Source organism: Paralichthys olivaceus, chromosome 17 (assembly GCF_024713975.1).
Source record: "Paralichthys olivaceus isolate ysfri-2021 chromosome 17, ASM2471397v2, whole genome shotgun sequence".
NCBI lineage: Eukaryota > Metazoa > Chordata > Actinopteri > Pleuronectiformes > Paralichthyidae > Paralichthys > Paralichthys olivaceus.
In genome coordinates, this window is record NC_091109.1 from 2,780,967 (window position 1) to 2,806,028 (window position 25,062).

The 25,062-nt window shown below is 42.4% G+C and overlaps 1 protein-coding gene across 2 annotated transcripts in view; it reads left to right on the plus strand.

The window, feature by feature from the left end:
* plxdc2b (plexin domain containing 2b) overlaps positions 1-25,062 on the plus strand; it is a 70,185-nt gene that overhangs the window by 19,701 nt on the left and 25,422 nt on the right. The window contains exons 1-4 of one of the 2 annotated variants that reach the window (XM_020087792.2): positions 2,675-2,813; positions 10,401-10,624; positions 17,550-17,696; positions 20,122-20,191. In XM_020087792.2, the coding sequence (XP_019943351.1) occupies positions 10,511-10,624; positions 17,550-17,696; positions 20,122-20,191 (331 nt within the window). In that variant the 5' untranslated portion in view covers positions 2,675-2,813; positions 10,401-10,510. Of the gene's footprint in view, positions 1-2,674; positions 2,814-10,400; positions 10,625-17,549; positions 17,697-20,121; positions 20,192-25,062 lie in introns of those variants that run through there. The other variant, XM_020087791.2, reaches the window with a different exon arrangement.

Sequence of the window (25,062 nt, forward strand, 5' to 3'; positions counted from 1 at the left end):
TCACTTAAAATGCTGATTTAATCAAATATCTGAGTTAACTTCCGAAGATTCATGTCACATCTATACACCTGGTCCCTATTGGCCTGTTTTCCACTCCTGTTAACAACCTGCTCTCCAGCTCCAGACCCTGCAGCTGAACCCCACAGCTGTCCAGGGATTGTAACATGGGAGCGATGAACCAGAACGACCTGCTCTTTCTCCCCCCCCCCATTTTATTTCAACTCAAGTGACCTGACTTATAAACTCTTTTCCCACATTACAGTGGAATTTCTATATCTTCTATATCAAACTCAAACTCTATTTCTGTCTTTGCCACGGAGCAAATTCCTCAATATCTGCCTAATTTAAAGAGGCAGTTCGCGATCTTATCTCTGAGACAGCAATTTAATTCAATCTGGTTTATACTCCTCTCAAAGAAATCAAAAAGTTAAACTGTTTATTCGATTTGTCACATTCTGCAGAACATTTTCTTGCTGTCACCAGAGTCATTTTTGGTGCCATTGCAATTACTGGGAGTTGTGCAAGAGTGAAATTAATGAGAAATCTGATGAATCGCGAATGGAATCGATTTAATTAGGGTTGCACATTCTGACGAGTGAAGAAACCTTTGTACTTTTTCACTCGTCCTGTCGGAGAAAGAAACAAAGAACAACTTGTCGGCTAAATCTACATAATTAAAAACTTTCACAGGAGGCAAAGTAGAAATCCTATTATTCAATTGACAATGCAAATGTTTTCCAGCGCTCGTTTCTGATTCAATGGGAGTTTGAGAGTGTAACGAGATACACTTTTCCACATGCACAATCCCCTCTTTAATGGGATTTGGTTTTTTCTTGGAGGGAATCAGCCATCTGTTCTGTGACACGCTGCTCTGTAGGTCTCATTTTCTGCACAGCAAAACTCCTGGTGAGGGGAGGACGGGGGTTGTGTTGTAAACAATATTTAATATTGATTCCTGGGAGTGGCTGAAGTCTGCACCGCCGAGGTTGAAGCAATTACAGGCGCTGTGTGACTGGGATGCAGCTCGCAGTTTGTCGACAGATATATGAAATGTGCTGGGCTGGGTTTGGCAGCTATAGGCCTGGGGAATGGTGTCTCTGTCCTTCTGCTCTGGATGTACAGCAGAAGAAGAAGAGACTCTGATGCGTGTCTGTGTTGGTATATTTTTGTTGTTGCTGACTCGTGGGTGTGGGCACCTGGGGGCTGTAGGTGGGAGTATATGGGATTTGCAGAGTTTTGAAGAAGTTTGTTTCCACATACTTCGAAAAGCGGATTAAAAATCTGGGTTGTGTGTTTACATCTGCTCACTGGGACGTGATCCAAATCTTAGAGTTAATCATGTGTAGCGCATGTTCTCATTTACAAGGCTCTGAGTTGCTCACATGTTAAGTATTTATGGCTTGAGCAAATTGGCTTGATTATAAGGAATTTCATAAGTGGATATAATGGCTGCCCTAAGTGCTGGTATATGACGAACTGTGCAGCGTGACGACCACAATGCGTGTTGTTGGTGGAGTCGGACATGATGGATGAGACTGTGCTGAGAGAGGAGAATGCATCGCTGACTGAATGCGGGAAGATTAATGTCGGCAATTAAAAAGCACTTTGAAATAAAGAGTGGATACTGGTACAATGGTACAATTTATTGCTATCGATATATGTGATAAAGTGAAATCAGCTGATGTTATCAACCTTATCGTTGTATCGATTGTGCTGCACCTAATAACACACACTCCTAAATGTGCCTGATTTTCTTTTAAGATCCATGAATAATTCCCTTGGAAATTTTAGTCTGGTCCATATCCCATCCAATAACATGGAGGAGGCAGGGTTTACCAGCCACCAGGTGGGGATGGAGACACTTTGGATTCTCTTTTGGCAAGTTTACATATTATCCACCGTTTTGAGTTTGGGGAGGTTTGGCAGGGGGGGGGGGGCTTTGATACTGATGGATTAGCAGGAAGAACGAGGTCAGGCTCAAGGGTCCTGTCTGGCCTCGCCCGGAGCCCGAAAGAAAGAAGAAAAAACACAGTTAATACACTCACACGGGCACTCAAGTCAATCAATCTCCACCTGCAGCAACAGTCACACACACGTAGACACAGAAAATGTCCCACACCACACACACATGAATGTGTCAACACACACACACACACACTTGGAACCACAGGGAATCAATCTTCGGTTCAAGCCGAGCTGCTTGGCTCAGGTCTTTTATTTCTGACACGGTTGTCTCTCAGTCACCTCTCAGATTGATTAGTTTTAGACTGACAGAAATTGAGCGGGCAATTAACCTAAGGCAGCCATACTGATCAGTATGTTTGAAAATGGTCCGTGAACTAACCTCAGAAGTTGTTGTTGTGGTGGCGTCTGTTTTCTTTTCGTATGTCTATGTCTCGAAGCAGATAGAGTGAGTCTTCTGCTGAACTGAGACTGTGAAGGATCCATAATGGTGCAAACCAGCAGTCGTGAGCTGCGGGGAATTAAAAGTGCACAAAATATCCTGGATGCAAACGCTGCCATCACCGATATGATGACGGGTGTTCCAGATGATTTCACTTTTTCAGTTGTTTACTTCCTGTTTTACTCAGAAGTTTCTTACCTCATGTGTCTACCTCTTCCTTTACTTCCTGTCTCTGTCTGGTTTCCCCGCCCTGATTCACCTGTGTCCAATTAGTCTCCTCAGTTTTCTTCAGGGTTTCATTGTGCTTCGGTTTTTGCTTTCTGCTGTTTTCTTGGTTTTCTGCTTTGTTTCCTTTTTTGGATTTGGACTCCTGGCTCTCCTGCCTGTCTGCCCCCTGCCCACTGAGACTGTAAGCCTGCTTTTGTTGATCAAATTCATCTCTCTTGTCATTATTAATAATAATAACTTTATTTGTAAAGCACTTTTCAATACAAGCCACAAAGTGTTTTACACCAAACAATCTAAAATTCACAAACAATCAGAGTTGTTGAATAATCAATCATTCAGCAAACAGACAAACGGAAGGCAGGCATTATCTTTCAGGGGCTTCAGGACTCGTCAGTTGTTTCAGAGCAGGTGTAAGTAATAAACTCCTGACCTGTCGTGGTTTACTGGGACGTCGGAAATAGAACAGACACTGTTAATGTTATAATGGCACCTGTGCTTTTCCTACAAGTTAAAATGTCTGCTGTGAAAAAGGCTTTTGAGAAAGGAGCTCTTGTTTCTGCCAAGTACCAGAAAATACTGGAGAGTTGGTTTCACCAGCTCTGTATCATCTCTGTGGACAGACCTTTTATGACCCTGTTATTCTGTTTGGTCTTTTTCTATTCACGTGAAGACACTGAAGGAAACTGACTCTGATCAAATGCTCAGTTTTTAATGTTTTTTCAACAGAATAAATATTTCAGAGTTGTTGAAGCCAAATCATCTGTGCTTTTTAGATTTTATGCACAAATATTCATCCCAGGTGTGATAAAAAATATCAAGAATCATTTAAAGATTAAAGTTAAATGTTTTAGATCATATTAAAACACCTTCTATAGATTAACCTTCGATACTGTTCTTCAGTACATTTCAAGCTCTTTCTCAAAATTTACTTTATTCTCCTAATTTGTATTCTCATAAGGAAATTCTTCCCGTCTCCTTTATTCCTCATGCTTGGCCCTAATACTCTGCAGCAGGTACAGGAGTTTCTGAGGATAAGTGGACAAAAACAGTGATTATTATGCCAAGTATGTTTCAGATCTTAGATGTATTCACTGGGTGAACCCACAGGATTAAGGTGAGGCTGTTGTTTGTGATGTGGCGTATCAGAATAAAAGTGCGGGCCTTTGTCCTGTCTATCCCGCTCTATTCACCGGTGCAGCTGTGACCATTTCCAATTTTCGGGTCTGTTAAGCAAGCACCAAGAGAACTGTGGGAACAGTGAAAGGATGGATTTCTTGTTTTCATGGACAGAATCAGAGGGAGCGAGAGACTCGGTGACGGTTTTGTCCACAACTCGCTGCTGACCTGTGAGAATACAGTTATATCAGCACAGGTAATGGTCTGAGCTGGAGGGAGGAGAAATAATCTCTTACATGAGGTCCAGAGAGCGGACGTACGTCTCCTGACAGGCCCCAGGTTCCCTCGGGGCAGAGCAACTCAAGACCTCAGGGCTCCTGAGCTGCTCACTCGCAAAAAAGTTGAAAAGTGGAATGAGGGCCAACAGCAGTTCTTCATCGTGTTCCAGTCCATCACTCAATCTGCTGAAATATGAGACACAACACTGTGCCTGACTGGAATCCTGAATTCCTAAACGCCTGTGTCACTCAGGAAGCGCTCCTGTCTTTGTAATCCTGCTGTCTCCTGAGTGCCTGCAGCTCTCTGTGTCTGTCTGTCTCTTTGCCAAAACGTTTTTTAGATAAATTTCCTGCACTGACCAACGCCAACCACCAATTACATAAGGAAAGCCACGGCGGTGACTACAGACTCCGTGATGGTTAACTCCGGCACTTTAAACCCTGTGTTTTGAGGTCAGACGCTGTATGCTCTGCTGTGCTTCTGCTGCTTTGTGGCCGAGCCTGCTTGGATTTTGTGTCCAGTGTTATTTAGATGTTTGGAGCAGACACTTGAAAGGGAAATTAATGATTCTCTTCGGGGCCTGTTTAAAGAACAATTAGGTTCCTCAAGGTTAAAGCCTTGATTAAAAATCAGCGGACCTGACGTCTGACGCTCTATACCTCTTAATTTGCCCTCTCAGTCTTTTTCCCTCGAGCCTCCTTCCTTCCTCTCACATCCAGCTCTGACACCTGTCCTCCTCATGGACGCCGAGTGAACGCCCTATTAGTTTGCTTCAAATGAATTCCTCCACCTCTCATGCTCTGCAGATGTAATTCACACTTTGAGAGCTCAGAGATTGGCTTTTATTTATAGCTCCGCTTTCAGGCCTGGCTCTTTCCATAATTTGGTTGATATGCAAGAGTGGCAGTTCACCACACACAGGTTTTAACTTTTTACTGTAAAGGTTAGAGATGATTTAGGTCCTTGTTTCTCACTTGGGTGTTGCCTGGAACCTTTCTGATAAAGTTTATTGTGCATATCAACAAAAGTGGGTCAAACCCTGTTCAAGTCGCTGTTTACATGATATGTGGCTCGAATTCTAGGCCTGCAGTCAGATTTGGGTCCTGACTATTGACTGATAGTGAGACATTGTAGACATTGTAATGTGATATCTGAAATATAAGATCCTCAGCAAGCAGGTTTCAGCAAAAGTCCCCTCCTGCATCTGTATCTGCTCTCCTCATCTGAACCTCGGGGGGAGTGTCTGTTGTAGTGCTTTGACTTCGGAAAGATGTGACTAATTGTTGGCAAAACAATTCTCTGGTGTAATGGAGCGTTCATGACAGGCAGGACGCACACTTGATGCCTCTCTCCGGAGGGGAGGCTGCCTTCCATTTTGCAGGGAAAGCTGGATATCGTTGAATTACAGAGCCTTTGTGTGCGTGTTGTTCTTGTGCACGGCCCTCCCTCTGTACTGTGCACTATTTAAAGTCACGTCTAAACTCGTCTCGTACGCTGCTTATCTGAGATGTAGATGCAACTCTCACATTTGATCTACTGTAATTAAGTTCTCCTGCTCATCGTTTGAAGCTGGATCTACTTTGCAGGTGCTGCCTCTCTGGCTACCTGCGTTTAACTTTCTCTTGCAGTCAGCCCTTCAATTTTATGTGCTTGCCTAATGACAGGCTGCGATTTTAAGAGAGGATGTGTAAAAAGCAAGCCACGGCAGGTTAGAGACACAGACCTCGCTCTGCATAACAATTTCACACAGACGTCTGGGAATTGCGTGGACTTCTGCAGCAGAACTCTTCATTGTTTTTATTTGAAAGCTCTGCCAACAGATGACTTGTTGTCAAACGTGTTTTGCATTTTAAATATTCAATTAATATGAAAATGAAGCTGTGGTTGTTTTGAGGGTTATTTGCTGTATGTTACCAGTTTAATTTATTAACACATACGAGATGGAGAAGCTTGTTTAACGCGTATCTTGTTTTCATTAACTCCTATTAAAGCCAGTTTATTAACTAATAAGTTAAGTTGAAAGATTTATCTTATCTGTCACTGCTGCTTCATTTCAGCATCATGGCTGATAACACTCAGGTTTTCAGTGGTTTTCAGTCTCTGTTCTCACAGCTCTTGAGATGACGTGACCCTGTGCATAATTTGGCTTGTCAGTGTCAAACACACATTGTTCCTCCGATAATTGGAAATCTGTTGACTCTTTATTTATATTTTTGTTATTCAGCACAATGAAGAATCAAATAATCAATTAAAAAACATTTTCAGAATTTTCATTCTGAATGTGATATTTTTTTGTTTTAGGTCAATAATCAGAGGTCAAATTTGTCGCATTAGTCTCTGGGAAATGTTTTTCTTGCGACAAATTAGTATTTTTTGTTTTGTTTTTCCGTAGATTGCAAGGAAAAACCAGTAAGCCCTGGTCAGAAGACCCAAGTGACCTGATGGAGTGCTCTGTATGTTAGTATGAGATCATTAAAATGAATCCTCCTGAGGCAGGAGAAGAGGGACTTTTGTGCCGTGTTTTTAGTTCTACTTCATTGTTGGCTGGTATTCCCGAATTCGTAAATGTGTGTGTGACAAAGTGGCGGAGTGCTTCTCCTGACAAATGTCCCCAATGAATCTTAAGCTAATGAAAAGACCGAATGGAAAGATGGCAAAGTTCTCCTCTCACGACCTGGAGAGATACCGTCTAATTTGTTGAGTGGCGTTGCACCATCCATCACCTAAATGATCCTTTCTGTTATATTCAAGTGGAAATAAGGGCAGTCCCTGAAAGATGTGGGAGCTTCACCAACAGTTAGAGCAACTCAATCTGCGTTGACCCCGCTGAGGTGATTGGCAAAGAGTCGACTGTTTCGCACCCAGAGAGAGAGACTCTGCTCCACGGTGCTTGCCAGGGTCTGCTGCTGCACTGATAAAGCAGCTTTCTGTGGGCACTACATTAAGCAATCTGACACCCAGAGATAGAAAGGCTGAGGAACCGGGATGTGACTCATTCTTTTATCCTTTGTTCTGAAGAAATCGCAATGAAGCATTCCCATTCCTCCTTCTCCTCCTCCTCCTCCTCCTCCTCCTCAGTCAGTCATGTGTGGTAGTCTCCTGTCAGGTGGGAACCAAGAGAGAGAACCGGGGGGAAACGAGCGGAAACTGACTGAAAGAAGTGTTGCAGACAGCACCTTTTATTCTGCGGTTTTATGACCTCCTGAACGTTCTTGAAAGGTTTTAGGTGCAACCACATTACAGTCCCTGTGGTGTTTGTGAATCAGAGGTGTTGACAGGCGTGAGCCGGCCAACAAGGCTGCTTGACAGAGTCAGGGTGAAGGTATGTGGTGGGCTTTCATAGGCAATGAGAGAAAAGTAAGGGGGGGGCGGGGTGTCCACACAAAAGGCGAGGAACAGTCCTGCACTGAGGAGAAGCCTTGTCCTGACGGGGGGTTATTTTAGGTGTCCCTCAGGGGTCTGCCCTCCCAAAACATTCGACAAAAGACCCTGGGTTTCCCCTGGATAATAAGATATTCTGCTTTCCTGAGTCAGAGCAGTGACTGTACACAAGAGAAATGCAGGTACATGGGGGGGGGGGCTCATGATGACAGAGGAGCATGCTGGGAAAAGAGCAGCCATTTATTCAAGTCCCCTATGTTGTGGTCATGGTGCATTTTAAAGTATCCGCTGTTTGCCAGCTTTCCACCGTATATTAAGGAACCGACAAACATCCTTTAAGGGGGAAAATAGATGTTTATGTGTCAGTGGAACGGAATGTGAAGGTGCCCCTTGGATTAGAGTATAAAACAGGAAGTTTGACTGGGAGATTTGGTTCACATGGATGTGACTAATGACCGTTAGGAATAGAGTGAGTGTTGGGAAGTATAAGGCCGGAGATGGAGGCTGAATCCCAATGTCTGCCCATAAGGTCTTGAGCCTTGAACCGACTCATGCTCCAAGCTCTTGTCTTACAGTGGGTGAGAGGGGACTTTGACAGTGAATAGAACAAGGACATACACAAATTCACAAGGTGATTCGAATAATTAACTCAGAAATACAGAAAATGCAATAAAAGAAAATAACATAAAACAGTGCACTAACGTGTTCTTCAGGGAGGTCTGAGATGATGGCCCACAAAGCGTTTTGCTGCATTCGTCCCAGTCATCTTTTACACTCCTCCCTGCACCTTCTGCTCTGCACAGATTGTCCCCTTTGTCTCGTCATTGCCGATTCCCATTATAAAGTGAATCTGTCAGCCTCCACTTTGGGTGAATTAGCATCTTAAGCCTCTCTACTTGCTCTCACGGAGCCCTTTCTCCCCTCCTGAGAACCACTGGTCAGATGCCCAGAAAGAGGAGGAGGAGAGAGGACGACAAGGAGAACGAAATGTGACCATGAGAGAAAAGAGGCATTGGGGGAAAGAGAAGGAAGATGTGCCCTGCGATTTAAACCCAGCGACCTCCCTCTCCTGTTAAAAGAAGGAACAAAGTTGAAATAGTGAATCAGCAGTTTTTTTCCTAAAGCAAAAATAATTTACACAGGAAATGCAAGCACTCTGTAAACCTTGCATTTGGAGTACTGCTTTGAAAATGAAGGTTATTACTAATTGCATTTCATCCAGTTAGGATCATGGGGAACAGGAGCTTATCTAAGCTTGCACAGCATTAGATTAAAGGCAGGGGAACAAATCTGCTGTCTAATACATGAATACACCTTTGTGAGCTTTAACATTTCTGATCCAGGTGATGAAGAGGAACCCATCAAAGCAAGTGGAGAATGTAAAGCCTTTCATTTCCTCATTTAAGGCTGAGAAATTGCTTTGTCAAGTCGGCCACGATAAAAACATTTATGTTTTCCGTATAAAAAGCTGAATTGTGTTGAGCTGAGTGAAATCCACACGATCAATCATGATTTCATTGTCTCGGTTTTGTTCATCAACCAGAGGAAACGATCTGAACCTGCAAATGTGCATCGCTCAGTTTTCTCACCAGCAAACAAACGTTATGTTTACATTGACTGTTACTCGCCAAAACTCATTCTGTGTAACTTCAACAAACACAATAAATGCATTTCCTTCCTTGTAAAAGAAAAAGCTGTTGGCAGGAACATGCATGTTGCATCATCAGTCAAAAAAGAAAGCAGCTCCATATGTCAACAAAATCTGAAAATTCATCTTTTTCATCTTGTTTTTGCTGGACCACTTTTTTTCAACCCGAGTGGAATTTTCCAAAGAGTGAAAACATTTTAAAATGTCAGCCTTGCTTTTTTTTTTTGTGGACAGTCTAAACCAACCATTTGCAAAAGATGAACTAATGTGACAAACTGTTCTAAACTAATCAAACTAGAATTCCAGGAAGCTGCACTAAATTGCACAAACTCATAGATTTGGTGAAAATTGCAAAAAGAACTGTTGCAATGTTAAATAGTGAAAATAATACCCAGGATCTGCCCCTTTGCTACATACTCACTGAAGTTCTTTCTTGGCTCATGTCCCATCCTTCCAGGTTTCCTTGAAATCCAATATGTAGTTTTTGTGTAATCAACAAACAAAACCTCTGAGGAAGAGGTGAAATAACATTAAACTGAGTTTAAGGTGAATCTTACAGAGCAGAAGAGACGTGATTGTTTAGCCACAGGTTAATATAAACTATACATTTATGATTTGAGCTGAACACAGTGATTCAAATCAGCAGCGTCAATCATAACTTCCACTCAGTCGGAGTATAAAGGTCTTGAACTGTCGAGGGTTGTTTTTCTTCCTCATTCTGACTAGTTTTCATTTCAGGAAACTATTACTCACACTGACGCGGCACATTTCTTGTATTATCTCGCAGTTTGTCTCCGGCTCAGTTAGTCAAGTCGGTGTTTACATGAACATAAAGCACCATTTCTCACCTGCCACCAGCGTCTCGTCTCAGACTTGGGGATGGGGATGAACGGGTGCGACTGTGGTCCGCTGGTCTGTGTCACGGCTGCTGAGTCATTCCTAATGTGCGTCTGGTTCAGCCCGAGAGAGATTTCTCCCCAAAGCAATGAGAGAAAGTCTGCACAGACAGTGAATTATGAGCGAGCGGCACAAGATTAATGGCTCCAAAAGTTGAGCCGCCTTGGTGACTTTGACTAGTGCCTGAAGTGAAAGTAAAGATATTGTGCCATGTAATTATTGTGCAGACACAACTCACTGTATGCCAGATTTCCCTTTTCAGTTTGACTGACACAGGGTTCAATAATTCAAATCTAATGTGGTTGGGAAATTAAATGAAGCATGCTGTATTATTGCACTAATTAAAATACATCTGCGTCTTCCTGTGGTACGTTGAAATGAAATGAAAGCTTTACAGTGATTTAGCGTTGGACCATCCACAGACTCTCTCCTTCTGTTTTCTCTCAGGTGTCTCTTACTCGTATGTGGGGGGGCTGGCAGGGGATGAGGACGCAGCTGCGGACGTGAAGCTGTACAGTCACAGATGGAGGAGACGGGTCCCCCCGAAACCTCGGAACATGGACAGCAACAGGGCCAGTCAGGAGCAGGACCAGGAGGCGGAGCAGGAAGAGCCCGAGGGGTTCCCGGGCCTGGTCTCCGCAGAGGAGAGAGACAACAGCTCCCAGATCGAGGTACGTGTTGATACATGCGGAGGATCAGAGACAAAACTGTGCTTCACATAAGATTAAAACAGTACACAGCAGTTAATTGTGCAATTTGGCTTCATTAGCAGTGATACACACCCATGGTGCTCCCACCTCTACGTTTATCGTGCCTGAAGTAAAGAGATGGTGCTTGATTGAATTATTATCAGAGCTTCTGTAATTACTGAATCTTAAATGATGTTCACACCAATAGCCGCATCATTTCAACTCTGCTCTCATATAACCGACTTGTTTTTCCTCATATCGATGTGCGTGAAAGTCTAGCAAACGTCAAAGTATATAGTTTAGGCTAGTTCAAATGAAAATGGATGTCTTCACAGGGCAGTCACCATCCGTCCCATATTTTGTCTCTTGTTTACAGCCGCACAAGTTCTATTTTATTCAATTTTATTTTTAAAAATCAATTTAAAATAATTTCATGTCTTTTAGAATTCTTTTAATTCAATATTGTCTTTCAATATTTGTGATTCCCTAAATGTTTGCCATGACATTTCAGATCAGTGTAGATAAACAATGTCGATCACAGTGAAGAGCCCAACTAATATGAACAGAGTCATTCGATAAACTCAGCCGTACCTAAAAATACTCCTTCCCTGGAGCAATTATCAATCTCTTTAGAAGGCTGAATGTTTAGTGATGGAAAAAGAAGACTCCGAGGGGCCTTCAGGTGCTCATCTACCTTCTGTGGGACTACATCTTCCTAAACGTGACCTTGGAGAGACCAGAACAGGAAATGAACCCGACCTACAGTTCCGAGTGGTTAGTGGACCTGCTGGAGATTTATGCTTTGGTTCAGCCTGTGTTTGCGTCTATGTAAATGAAAGGCATCACCCACGTCCCTTGCTGTGTCTCCTGAAGAATTCAGTCAAAATTATGGCGGCGACCAGGGCTTAGACAGCTTGTTAAGTTTTCCTGCGGCTTCTAATCATCTCAGGTTCACAGTCTCTCAGCGAGGAGGGAGGGAGCTTTGATCATGAGCTGTAAACACACACACACGTCTTCAAACTTCACACACGCCTTTATGTGTAGACAAGTGTCAGCACCGCACTTGTGCTAATTCATAAACGCATTCCACAAAAGATGACACTCACACACACTCACACAAACACATCCTCCCTTATCGTGATGTTCATTTGTTGTTGCACGGCATGGACATCCTGACATTACACAACCACACACACACACACACTCACTCCCTTACCTTCCACCACTTTGTTGACACAAGAAAATTCTTCATTTTCCGACGGCAGAGACAACGAGCTGAAATCTTCCATCCGGCGCTGAGCTCAATGGTTTCAAAGTCTGTCTCTTCTTTATTGAAGGAGCTTAAAGTTGGGGTCGGAGAGCAGAGCGGAGCAGCAGTTTTCCCTCTTTAAGACTAGATCCGCCCTCAGATGCTTCCACAAAGTCATTTATCATCAATCTGTGATGGGAAACACATTCCAAGAGTTATTGTGTGTCACAAGTTATGTCCTGGCACACCTGCTTCCCATCAACCTGCTTTGTCTGCTGCAGCTTTAGTGATCTGCGACCATATTTCCTGCCAGTGAAAAACTCTAATTGTATTATTTCAGTGTTTCCCATGGCCTTAGTGAGCTGTAGTCTGAACTCTGTTCATGTGTACTAACAGTTATCTTGATTAAAGCCTCTTTTAGATACAGCTCTGTGTCTGTATGCAAGTCAGTCGGAAGAGTTTTCATTCTTATGGCAGTCGTAACGAAACAATTGTCTTGGCACAGTTTAGATGCAGATGCAAAGTTCTATGGGAAATTTAAACAGGGTTTTATGGCTAAAAGACTGAACCTGGCTCTGCTCTGCGTTTGCCTCTCAAATACTTGCGAGGATATTTCCTGCAGATTTCATCATCGGTGCACCACCACGTGATCGTCGAAACACTGGATGAATAGAAAAACATCCCGTCTCTTAGTATTAAAAACGTCTTTGTACTTTTTTCGTTGCTTTATAACCCTTTTAAATATTTAGACGTTTCACTTGATCTGGACGTCCCGGGTTGTATTTTTATCTTTCATCGCTGGAACTCCCCCACATCCAGCCTATTTTCTGTGTCATCACCTGCTCAGAGCGGGAAACCACCTGCATACCAAGCGATCCGGCGTGAGGTTACGACCGCAAGTTCTAGAAGCTCTACTTTAGAGCTGGCTCCAGCTGTTAGGTGGCGACATTTCAAATCTTATCTTTTATGAGGAGTATAAATAAAAACCACACAGACACACATGCAGGGGCAGCGACTCGGATGATAAATTCACCGGAATGCTCCTTTGTCAAATCCAGCGTCGTGTTGAAACGCCACAAGTGAAGCTGAGACGGACACATAACTCTTCGTGTTCCCTCTGAGATGATGTGAACATTTGATGGTGTCATTTTCCAACAGTGTCTGTCCTGATAATTTCACCAATGTCAGACAGGATGTCAGGTTGCCAATAAAGCACAGTATACTAGTGTTTGGGGGGTCTCTCCATCTCCCTGCTGCTGCTGCTGTTCGTATAGCTTGATTTGATGTGGAGTAATAAGAGGGTGGTTTATGGCAGATAGCTGATACTGGACGTGGATGTGTGGAGACTTTACAGCTCAGGAGGCTCTTTTTAGTGGTTACATGTAGCATGTAGCATCAAACGTAGAAGGAATTGACTCAAGATGGGAACAATCCTTCATTAAAATGTCATCAAACAACAAAACCTGTGATATATTGTGTTGACTCGTGTACTTACAATATTCAAAAGGTTTCCAACAATGTTGAGACCCAGAAAAATCCACTATGTTGTTCAAGGTAACGCCACGTTTCATTTTGCTTCTCATATTCACCTTCCCATGGCTTTGTGCGTCTCTGCTGAACAAAAACAGGGAGTTTATTTATCTCCTATTGGTTGTATCTTGTCAGATGTTAAACTTGTTTTTTATAAACTTGCTCCATTTTCAGAAGTTTCATGTCTAATTCCGTTGTGCTTTCTCTTCTCTTCTGGTCGGCCACACTCTACTCTTTTCTGTTCTACATGCTTTGCTGCATTCCCTGTTTGTCCGTGGTATTTCTTCAGGGAGAGCTGCTCGCCTCGCTAATTTTCATTACTTCACTTGATTCCCACTGCTTCTTTTACACTTAACACTCTCCGTGTTCCAAACCTACAGCGAATGCAAATGAGTCTTTTCCTTTTATTTGTTTTGTGTCTCTGTTTGTTAAGTTTACTAAAAGATTCCCAGCAGGCATTGTGTTTGGAAATGACGCTCACTGCCTTTATGTTGTTGTAACTCTGAGTCCAAACCATCTCTTGGAGCTGCTGCACTGCAGAGCTGCTCTGCACATGAACTCATGTTGTTAAAATTTCAGTGTGTCCAGGTTGTTGAGTTTGTAACTCTCTGACTGAGCGTTGCCTTGTAGCAGGAGGGTTGTACTCTTCTCTCAGTGGGTCACACAACATGTTTGTGTGCAATTGTTTCTTCAGTTGAACAAGCAAACAAAGTGATTTTGGGATTTACTGTGCAGGACTAGCTTTGTTCATGAACATCATTTTAAGCACATCTTGTGTCAGAATCATCAGGCGGTCTGTAAATCAATTTAAGGAGGTGAATTACGACCTCGGAGCAGGAAGATATATTATTTATTTGTATTTTTCAAATGTTTCTATCTAGGAATATGTTTTTTTCATCTGAATATTAAAGCTCTCTGGTCATAAAATCTAAGGAGAGATCCAAAAATGTTCACTATTTTAACTGCCATTGGTGAAAATATTTTTCAGGTCCGTAATATTGTTCAGTTTATCCTCTGGTTTGGTCGGTGATAATAAATGTATTTGTCTCTTGGGCTGTTGGTTGGACAAAACAACATTCGAAGACATGACCTTGTATTATGAGAAAGTCTGCTGGGCATTTTCTAAAATATTCGGACTTTTTAGAAATAAATAACTGAGAAAATAAATAAGAGATGAGCAGATATTAGTTGCAGCTGAAGATGGAACATCATAGCCCTGCCTGTATTTGGAAAATGATGGCTGGCCGACAAGCAGCTGAATCCCAACATATTGGAACATTTATTTGAAGATCAAGTACTTGTGCCTACATGAAGTTTTGTTTTCTTAGGAGCGGAGACATAGCTGCGGTTGATGGGGGATTTAAGTTTTCAGTCTAATATTCCTTTATTTTCCTGACGTGCATCAGTGAGTCACACCCATGGCGACCTCACCGACTGCAGCTTTAACACACACTTCACACCACCATGAGTAAAACACACAGAATAACTGTACATAGGCGAAGAGATAAATCCCTTTAATTTTGCACCTCTCCTGTGTTAAAGAACCATTTAGATGTGAAACCATGTTGGCTCAAGGCATTCAAATCCCAGTGTAATGTAATATTAATGTGGTGGGGAGCTTGAGTAAACGCCTCAGAGATGAGAGTGAAAAGTGTGGAATGGGTTTTGAACACTGGATAAATCTTTAGTTAGTTTTTGTCCTCAAGAGACGGAATATGATCCATAATCACCAGCAACTTTTGTCTCCTTCTCCCGGTCTCTGAGCTTATGAAGGACAGATGCAGAAAAAGCAGTGGTTCAACTCTGCAGCTGAGTGTCAGGGTTATACTTCTCTCATCTAACTTCACATAATCATCTGTCCATCTAGTCTCCTGAGTGCTGCTGTGCAGCTCAGGCATTTCTCCTTCTCCTCCTATAGAGTCCTTGAGTTTGAACTTACCTTAGTTATGTGTGCATCTTATATTGAATGAAAATACATTTGACATATTTCTACAAGACAGTAAAATAGAGAGTAAAAATAGGCTGAAAATGGCTGCTCTGATTTTATGAAATAGATTTTTTTTATTAGAATGTGTGTTTGCAGTAGCAATGAATTTTGAATGTATGGGTTGATTTCCTTTTTCTGATATTACACATTACAGGAAAAACATAGTGGTACAAATTTGTTAAAGCTTTTTCAAAAGATTTCAAATGGCATAGAACCCATGTTTAAAAATGTATAAAATACACATAGATGCTTTATTTTCAATTCCAAATAAGACAGATATCATGGAATGCTGTATATTTCATGCCGTGTTTACAACCTTTTACCCAAAGCCAACCTTTACCTTTCGTCACAGCGACTTGTTCCTTCACGTCAGGAACAGCTGATGTTCACCCAAGCGCATCAAGCTGTGGATGTACCGATGCTCGGGCAGAACAGAGATGTGCATCACGGCCAAAGAGCTGCAGATGCAGTTTGAAATGGGCATGGTGCCAAACTTACAATATGATTCACAGAACAAATGTGAGCGGTGATTCAGGGGTTCAATCCAGGCGAGCTCAGTCCACCATTTTAGTGTTGGTATTAAAGTATCGTGTAGGTTAACAGAATAAAAGTTATTGGGATTTGAGTGCAAGTTTAATTTAAAATGAATTCTATCCATTTATAAATCTCTGTGTCCTCTGTGCCTTTTTAAAATGTTTTAATCAGAGCTGTTTCAAATCTGTGTGTTTTCATACATCAACATCAAGCACAAATTTTGCAGCACCTGATCCAAAGAGATCTCACGACCTCCCACCAAACCTCTCTGTGTGTATTTGTGTGTGTGTGAGACAGCTTCATGTCCACCTCCACCCAGCTGGACGATGGCGCCCTGCCCATCTCCCCCTCATCCCCTCGAGGTGAAGGAAGTGCCAGCTGGCCCCTCTCACCTCCGAGGAGCCTGCATCTCCCTCCATCCTTCTCCACACGACCAAAAGCAGCTTGTGCTGATTAGAAGGCAGCCTTGCATTTCTGTCTTTCTTTTTCTTTTTTACAAGCTCCGTTGTTTTCTTTGCTGAAAGTAATGTGCTGAGTAAGGTTTGCCCTGACACGATTTGTCTGCACTTAAATCTGCGCTGAAAGGCTCCTGGCAATGTTTGTTTAAATCTACAAATGAATCAATGTAACACCACCTACATGGCTGAATCCCATTTGGGATTTTGATGCCTATCCGTCCCTCAGAGGCTCCGCTAAGCCTGAAACTCGATCTCTCTGTTTTATTTCCCAGGCTGAATAGCGAGCGGAGGTGTTAGATTTTACCTCTCAGAGGGAAATATGAATCTCTTGAGCAAAACAAACCGAGCGGAGAAGGATTGTACTTTAATTAACGCTTGTCTCGTGGCCTTTTGACATGCAAAGTGCTGTCGCTCAGAATAATGCGGGATATCAAAGCATCCTATTAGCGAGATCACAGCCAGACGTAGTGTTTACTTCCCCGGCTGTACGGTCTGTATGCTGCCCACCCAGCAAAACATTAACTTTAACAATGTTTTAGATAAAAGCCTCAGCTGTAAGGTGTCTCATTAGACCCAGAGGGAGACGAGCAATAAGAGGCCGAGGACACAAGCATTTCTTCTTCCTCTCATTCTGTGCAAGAAACATAAAAGCAGACAGGCGTCTCCCACGTGGCTCATAAAGTCCACCAATGTTTCTGTTATAAAAACTCTGCTGACTCTGCTGTCTGCTCGGGCTTTTTTTTACAGAGGAGGAAGTTGATGGGCTTCTTGTTTTTTTTCTTTTCAAAATTTGATTAGTAGACGTTAAAACCTCTTCCTGTGCGCTAATTAAAACCATAGAGTTCAATAAAAGGATAAAGAAAAAACTGCAAATGAAACGTATTGTTGTTTCATCTGATTAATTTGTTCGAGAAACACTATGTTACTGACTTTCAACACCACGTCTGTGTTAAATTTAAATAATTGTAGCTTTGAGTTTGATTTTGGCTTAAAGCAGCTTAGTGGAACATTAAGATGCAGGATGTCACCTCATGAATATTTGTTTATGGTCTATACACTGTGTACAGCACAGTGAGGCAACAGACTCACAGCAGCATCCACTCTGTCCTCAATCACGTCCCTCTGCATTCTGTTTGTCGTCTTTTACAGGAGGACACAGATCACAACTACTACTCATCCAAAACGTACGGGCCGTCGGAGGCAATGAGCAAGGACTTGTGGGTAGACGTTGACCACATGGACAAGGAGAAAGTGAAGATCCACGGCATTCTGTCCAACACACACAGACAAGCAGCGGTAAGTGGACAAACTTACAACAAGAGATTTACTTACTGAACTAAGACTTGAGTATTTGTGTCATGAACTCCGTGGACATTGTCAAATTAAAAAACTTTGAATTTCCACTCACTAAAGTATCCAAAAGTCACAATCTAAGGGCCAATAACAATAACAAATGAGAAACATTGGAAAACAATTGAGATGGGACTCTAAAGCCATTTTCCAGCTCTGTGTGGATGTGATCAATGTCATGCAAATGTACCCCGCACAAAAATCTACAGCCAGGCTGTTACTGGTTTCATTTTATTTGTTCCCATCCACAGTACAACCTGCTCCTCTCAAACACAAGCACAAACTCATACATGCATCATGACGCCAATCAGATCAGTGATAAGCTACTGGAACTCACGAGCCGGTTGGATCAGTCGGTGATGTGGGCTCGAAGATTAAAAAGAAAGATAAAACCAACAACAGCAATATAACAAGAGGGAGATACGTCAAAGTATTCCTAAACAGTTTAAAAGCCCCTGTGCTGCAGTGAAGTTTAAAATCTCTCCTCAGCATGAGCAGGTGAGCCATGTGAGGGGAATACTGATGAAGTCACATGAGGCAGCAGCAGCAGCAGCAGCAGCAGCAGCAGCAGCGGGCTGATGGAGGAGACAGGCAGCAGGGCACTTACAGACTCTGGAGGAAAAAAAAGAGAGAAAGCACCCAGGGTGAACAATAGCTGGCGAGGAGATGGGATAGAGTTCCACATTGTGCATTCTGCTCCTCCACCTTCAGTCGTGTCGTGATGGATTGAACTGAACAATGTGAGCCAAGCTATTCTTTTTAGCCACAGAACGTCCCGGGCCCCGAGAGGAGAAGCTTTTCCTCCAAATAGTCTCGGAGAAATGTGGGAGGTTTCTCTGACTTTGGGCTTAATCTGAAAAAATCCAAATCAAAAAAGTGAATTTCCCAATTCAATGACCAGCCAAAGTCAGGGTCAATAGGAGGAGTTTGGAAATGTCGTTGCAGGATTGCAGTGCAAGAAGTTGAAAAACATCTGTGCTGAAATTCACCCACCGTGTCAGCAGACCAACGCTTTTAAACAAATAGTTTATTATTGTGGCAGTTAAAGTCCTGAGAAACTGCTTAAAAAACTCCTCGGCGCTCCTCCCTGGCTCTGCCCGGGCTTTGGCCCCCGACACTGTGAAATTGGCCGGTGAGGCTGTAAAACAAAACACAGCCGCAGAGGTCAGCTTCATCACAGGACTCTGCCAAAGTTTAAGCTCTGGATTGGCTCTATAGTCGAGGAGATTCACTGCGGTTTGCCACAGGATTACTCCCCTCTGCATAATCTAGGATAACGTATAATGGCTCCGTGTTTACTGTAGGCTGTCCATCTCCATGACGTTTTCTGGCAGCGGGACGATTCTGTACAGATAAAATAATGAAGACATAAGTCATTGTTTGTGGTGATGAACATGAACAGACTGTTGTTAGAGTAATTTAAATAATAACGTAGTGTCTTACAGTCCATTTTATCATGTGTTGAATCTCAAACATATTTCTGAGACTGAAACATCATGTGTCTCACTTAACAAGAAGAGGACAATGATGAGGAATAAATGTCTTGTGTCTCAATTACACGGAATGGTGACTCGTCAAGTCTGTAAATATATTATATAATATGTCAAGCTAAAAGAAATATGAGATGTCACAATGAGTCAAAACTTTAACATTAGTAGTTTTAGCCCTACTGCCTTTAGCTGTAGCACCATCATCAAGAAATGAAAAACTACACATATATTCCTATTTGCCCCAGTTGACCGTTTACTGTCTTTATTTATTTAGTATTTACCTATGTACTTAGATTTTCATGCAGTTTTTAGTACACAAGTGCATCCCCACTGACAAGTAGGACAATGTTCTACATAACTTCAACTTAGTATTTCATTTTCAATTTGATTTTTAATTCTAAAGTTTCATCAATTGTTTCCTTTTCCTGGGTAAAAACTGACTTCCATTAAATAGAAATGTACAGATTTTATATAAACATGTATTTTCCCATGAGTGGGTATAGAAACTTGACTCAACATTAATGAAGATGAAATAATTTAGATGTTTACCCACTGAAAATGTAATATTTATTACAAGATATCCTTGGAATATCGATAGTTGCTGAATATTTTCAACAGCGTATTCCAGTGGTCTGCATCTTTAATACCTGCAAAGTAAATTTCCTGAGGATGATGATAATAAAGCTAAAGGTGAAGGGTTTTAAAGTCTGTTAATGATTCCATCACACTCGGTACATCTGTGTTTTATCTCCACATTTTCCTTCTTATCTAAATCCTCTTGTGTGTTTTGTTTTCTGAAGATGAGAAGTGTCTCTCCTCTGATCCTCCTCTTTCCTCCGTCTCTCTGACCGGGGTCATCTGTCTGCTTTTCCCCCTCACAGAGAGTCAATCTGTCCTTCGATTTCCCTTTTTATGGACATTTCCTGCGTGAGATCACCGTGGCAACTGGTGGTAAGTGAACACTGTTCTTGGACTCCGCTGTCTCAATAGTAGTTATTAGTGTTATTATTGGATATGCAGTATGTGCTTGGCATATTAGACACAGACCGTTTTTATTGCTGCAGGGTTTAGGGGAGGGGGTGTGGTGAGATTTATAAAATGAGTCTGGAGTGCAGGGGCATTTATGAAATGGAGAAGAAAATGTGTGTGGTGCACATATTTGTGTGTGTGTGTGTGTGTGTGTACCTGTGAGTGTGGCGTGGCCGCTGTACAAAGAGATCTCGCCACAGAATACTGAACAGGACCAAATAAAAAGATTTATTTCTTTGGATGTTGTTTCTGGGAAACAAAATCAGAAGACTCTGGGTTGAAAAGCCTCGTCTGGCGCAAACCACAGAACAAACCCACCAGCACCTCTCTGCCAGCCAAACCTTCAGCCTGATACAAGATCATTTACATCTCTCACCTCCACGGGACACAGACGTGGGGATTAAAAAAAATAAAATAAGGCACTCCCAAAAAAGTCAGCAGCTCCACACAAGAATTAACTGGAGGAGAAACCAGACCGATGGGTTTGGACTGGAAACCGTCGTCCCTCTGCCAAGTGGTCCCGCACACCCTGATAGACGCGGATAAGAGGGCGGGGGTATCGGAGGATGTGTGTGTGCGGGTTAGACATGTGACTCAGCAGACGTGTCTGCCAGAGTGTGCAAAACAATTTTCCACTTGAGTCTTGACAGCGAAACCACAACACCCCAACCGGCTATTATCACATCAAAGACTAAAGCTCTGCTCTTTCCCAGCTATTTCAGAGATGCTGTGTTTAACTGCCACTGGAATAATGAGGAGTCTCTTATCATCATTATCATCACGTCTCATTTTCCGTCTTGATCCTCCATCACGGGCAAAGTTGAGGTGGCTTCAGAATCGTTCTGGAGGATGGTGAGGAGGAATGGACGGGCGCAGATGCGATGAGCACAGGGGAGATAATGTGAATTTGCATTCCTCCAGACAGAGATGGAGGGGCAAGGCCGGGCCGAGGAGGAGGCAGATATCTGCGTCTTGCAGGCCTCTGGGGTTTTGTCTCCGAGACGCCGTCCCTCCCATCCCTCCATTTCAGGGACTATCACGAGCAGCTCCTCCTCCTCCCCACTGTACCATCTTTTCCCTCCACTTAAATTGCTGTCAGCGACTCACTGTTTTTACTTCAGCAAATATTTCTCTTCTCACTACCTACGCTGAAACTCTGCAGGAGGAGATAATGTCTTAACGGAGTGTGCCAGTTATAATTACATTTATTTATTTATGTTTCCGAGCCACAGTTAAGTTTCGGAGCAGTAAAGCAGCCAATCCTCAAACACATTAACGATGCGGCCGACACGATGGGGTTGGCACGCAGCCATGTCAAACATTTAAGGTTGAAGTCTTTTTTTATGGATTGTACATTCTGTAAATCTGCACGTCTTCATTTTCAGGAATTTTTTGGTTGTTTCTACACATTTAAACAAACTGTGTGCAGGCTTCAGGGCTTTTTACTGACTAAGCATTAAGACACTTACTTCTACAAGTAAGTAAGTTGATCAATGATAAAAACAATCATTAGATGCAGCCCTGCTCCTGTTGTAGTGTTAAAAGCGACACTGTGGCAGACATCAGTGCCTGAACACTACTGACACATCACTTTACAAAGTCGGTTCAATAGACTACAGCTGCTTAGAAGCTCCGCCGATAAATAAAAGAGACGGAAAACATTAGAAATGTCTCTGAGAATGTGTTGAGAATAAATGGATAATGTCAACACAGGGAATATTCTGTATAAAGTGTTGACGGCACATTACAGCAGTTTTCCTGGGTTATCAGTGACTGTCAATGCACCGCAGGTCGTGCAGAGAGTGGACGGGTTGTTTGTGGTCACGCGGAGAGTCTGGTTCACGCCTAAGAATGTGTGAAGGTCTCTGCGTGTACGGCCCGTGAAGAAATATGATCGGATCACTGCCAGCTGTGCAGCTGGCTGTCCAGCTGTGGTATTCGGTTTACATAGCCAGCTGTCACACTTTACACTCACAACATCAACAAACGGTACATGTTTATCAGATCATATTAAAAAATGGTTTCTCAGGAAAAGTAAGTTACCAAATAAGAACATGTGAAGCAGAAATGTAGAGGAGCACAAGAAAGGAAATGGGGTCAGACTGCTCCTCATTCCCCAGAGATTATCTGTCTTTATCCTCGTTTATTCCATAGGACCAAAGCTCCTAGAATCCCTGAGGACAAATCAGACAGATCTGGAGACAATTGATAAAACAGGAAACGTCTCAGCTTTACAAATCATCTTCATTATTTCAGCATTTTCTCAGATTGTGGCTCTTTGTGGTGAAATATTGGACAGTTTTTCCACTTTAGGCCTTTAAACACTATTTAATTGAAACTACCAGAGAAGAGAACATCACTCTTTGGTTAAGGTGCTCATAGCTCAGAGAAATGTGCCACCTGTGACAGGCAAGTAAGAAATTATAAGTTTCTACTGAAATGTGACGACACCTGAAACTTCTCTGAGAATATTGGCCCAGTTTCAAATGTCTAAATGAAAAAGCATAATATACTTTTGTATTAATGTGTTGAGCTCTCGCTGCACTTGATTCAAGTTGAGGAAAGATCTTCTTGGTTAAAGATATTTAAGACATTTGTTCACATCTTTATAATGAAACTAAAACCTCAATCACTCCTGAACCGATGTTTTTGTTGCATGAACCAAAACACACACAGACTCAGACGTGTTTTCAGGATTCAAACGGCCGAGTCTCTCCAGCGTCAAAGAGCCGCCCATCACCCTGACCGCCTCTCGACAAGTTGTGTGTGGTGTGAAAACAAAGCACGCGATTTAGCTTTCTGTGAACATAATCCAAGCAATTACATTTCCCCCAGAATGTGTTTGTAGTGCGTGAACATCATTTGTTGGAGGCAGAGCTGTGACTCATAGATATGAGGTGAGAGCCATTTCCATAGGATATGTTATTTAGCTTTCTGGCTTCACTGCCAATTTTAAATATTAAGCCCCCCAAAAAATCTTTGACATATTAAACACCTCTCAAAGATGTGGCTGATGTTTTGTTTCAATCAGATTTAATTCACTCTTCATCAAAAATCACCCAATGTAGAAACCATTTTGCTTAATTTTTAAAAGATGTCGACTTTCTATCCAGAAATGAAGTCAAAGGATCCTGAATTAAATGCTATACATCAGTGTTATAAGAACTAAAATGATGGAAACCATCTTTGAGAATGTTTTATTTATGTACTTGGTTCCATCCACTAACCTGGAGGAGGTGTGGCTCATGGCTTACTATGCAGAGACTTCGGCTTCACTCCTGGGGCGCCATCATGTCGTCCATCTTTATACAGTCTTTTTTAAAAGACCAAATAAAACATGGCTGTGTGTGTTTGTGAAAATCTGGCCTGACTCCTCCTGAACCTCAGAACATCTGTGATAAACAGAGAATATCCCGTAGATTAAACACAGCTCAGTCTGAAGAAACAAAGACGTTCTCTAAACACAACGTCCAATAAAGCAAAGCTTAAGTCGAGTGGGACTGTTAATTCCCACTCATGTTTTTCTTGGACATGCTCGCCCCTGCACTTTTGGACCGCGGCACATGTAAACATGCCTGTCAGAGAAAGAATTATCCGTCTCGTCCCACCTTCATACGAACTCTTTCTCTTTCTCTACCTCAGACTCTTCTCCATTGTTTCGTCTCTCTTGTCCGTGTCCTGTCTCCTCACACATCTGTTTTCCCCCCAGCGTTCTCCCTCTCTTCTTCCGTCCAGTGTCCCTCTCCTGTGAGTGAATGAATTACCTCTGTATTGAGCACAATAATGAATGAATAGCCTCTCCACTGAGAAACCTCGGGGCCCTCACCTCTTTAGTGTATTGAGAGGCTGTTTAATTTTCTGTTGGATAAGTCGCATTGTGTTTTCAGGAGATTGCTGGTGGAGAGCAGAGGCAGCACACAGGGGATTGTGAGCGTGTCCAGACTGTGTGTGTGTGTGTGTGTGTGTGTGTTTCGATGGGACGGAAGATAAAGACGGTGAAAGTGAAAGGAGAACGACTGACGTGGGCGAAACAGAGAGAAAGCAATTGAGAGATAAAACTGTGCCAGAGCGGCCGTTGAGTAAATATGAGATGAGATGGAATGTATAGAGGCCGATTTGGAGGAAGTTGTTTGTGTCCCAGCACAATCGGATAAAGGATCTAAAAGTGTCGTTGCAGCATACGACCGTAAAGTGCACTGCAGTGTTTGTGTGTCTTGAATTTCGTGTGTGTAGACTCAACAGACCTGCCTCTTTAAGTTGTGACTTCTTTACATTCATTCACCATCATGTAACACAGGGAATATGTTTCTGTCTGATGTAAAGTGGCTCCTAAACTGCCCATTAAACCCTGAGCGTTCCCCTGCTGGAGGACTTTTTTGCGTGATAAAAAATATCCCCGTGTCAGATTAGGTGAGTGCACAGTCATAAATTGTAGTTTATGAACGAAAGGTGGAAGTTGTCAAACCAGCAATTTGCAGATGTCACCTTGTAATTTTATATTACATATTATTTCAAAAATGTTCAATATCTATGGACTAAAAATGTTTTAGAGTCATCCCACAAATACTGAACTAATTCAACATATAACTAAAGTAAAAGTAAGTTGCAGTCATGTTCACACAACTTAATTTTTCCTACACTGATGCCACTGATGTATGAGGCCCATGCACTTTATCATAATTGGACCTTGAGCCTCTTTCAACCAAAAACATTCAGCATTTCCAGAAGCGTTTTTCTGATTTCTGGAAGGGATAACTACATGTAACCATGGTTACCCCACTCATTCAGCCCTT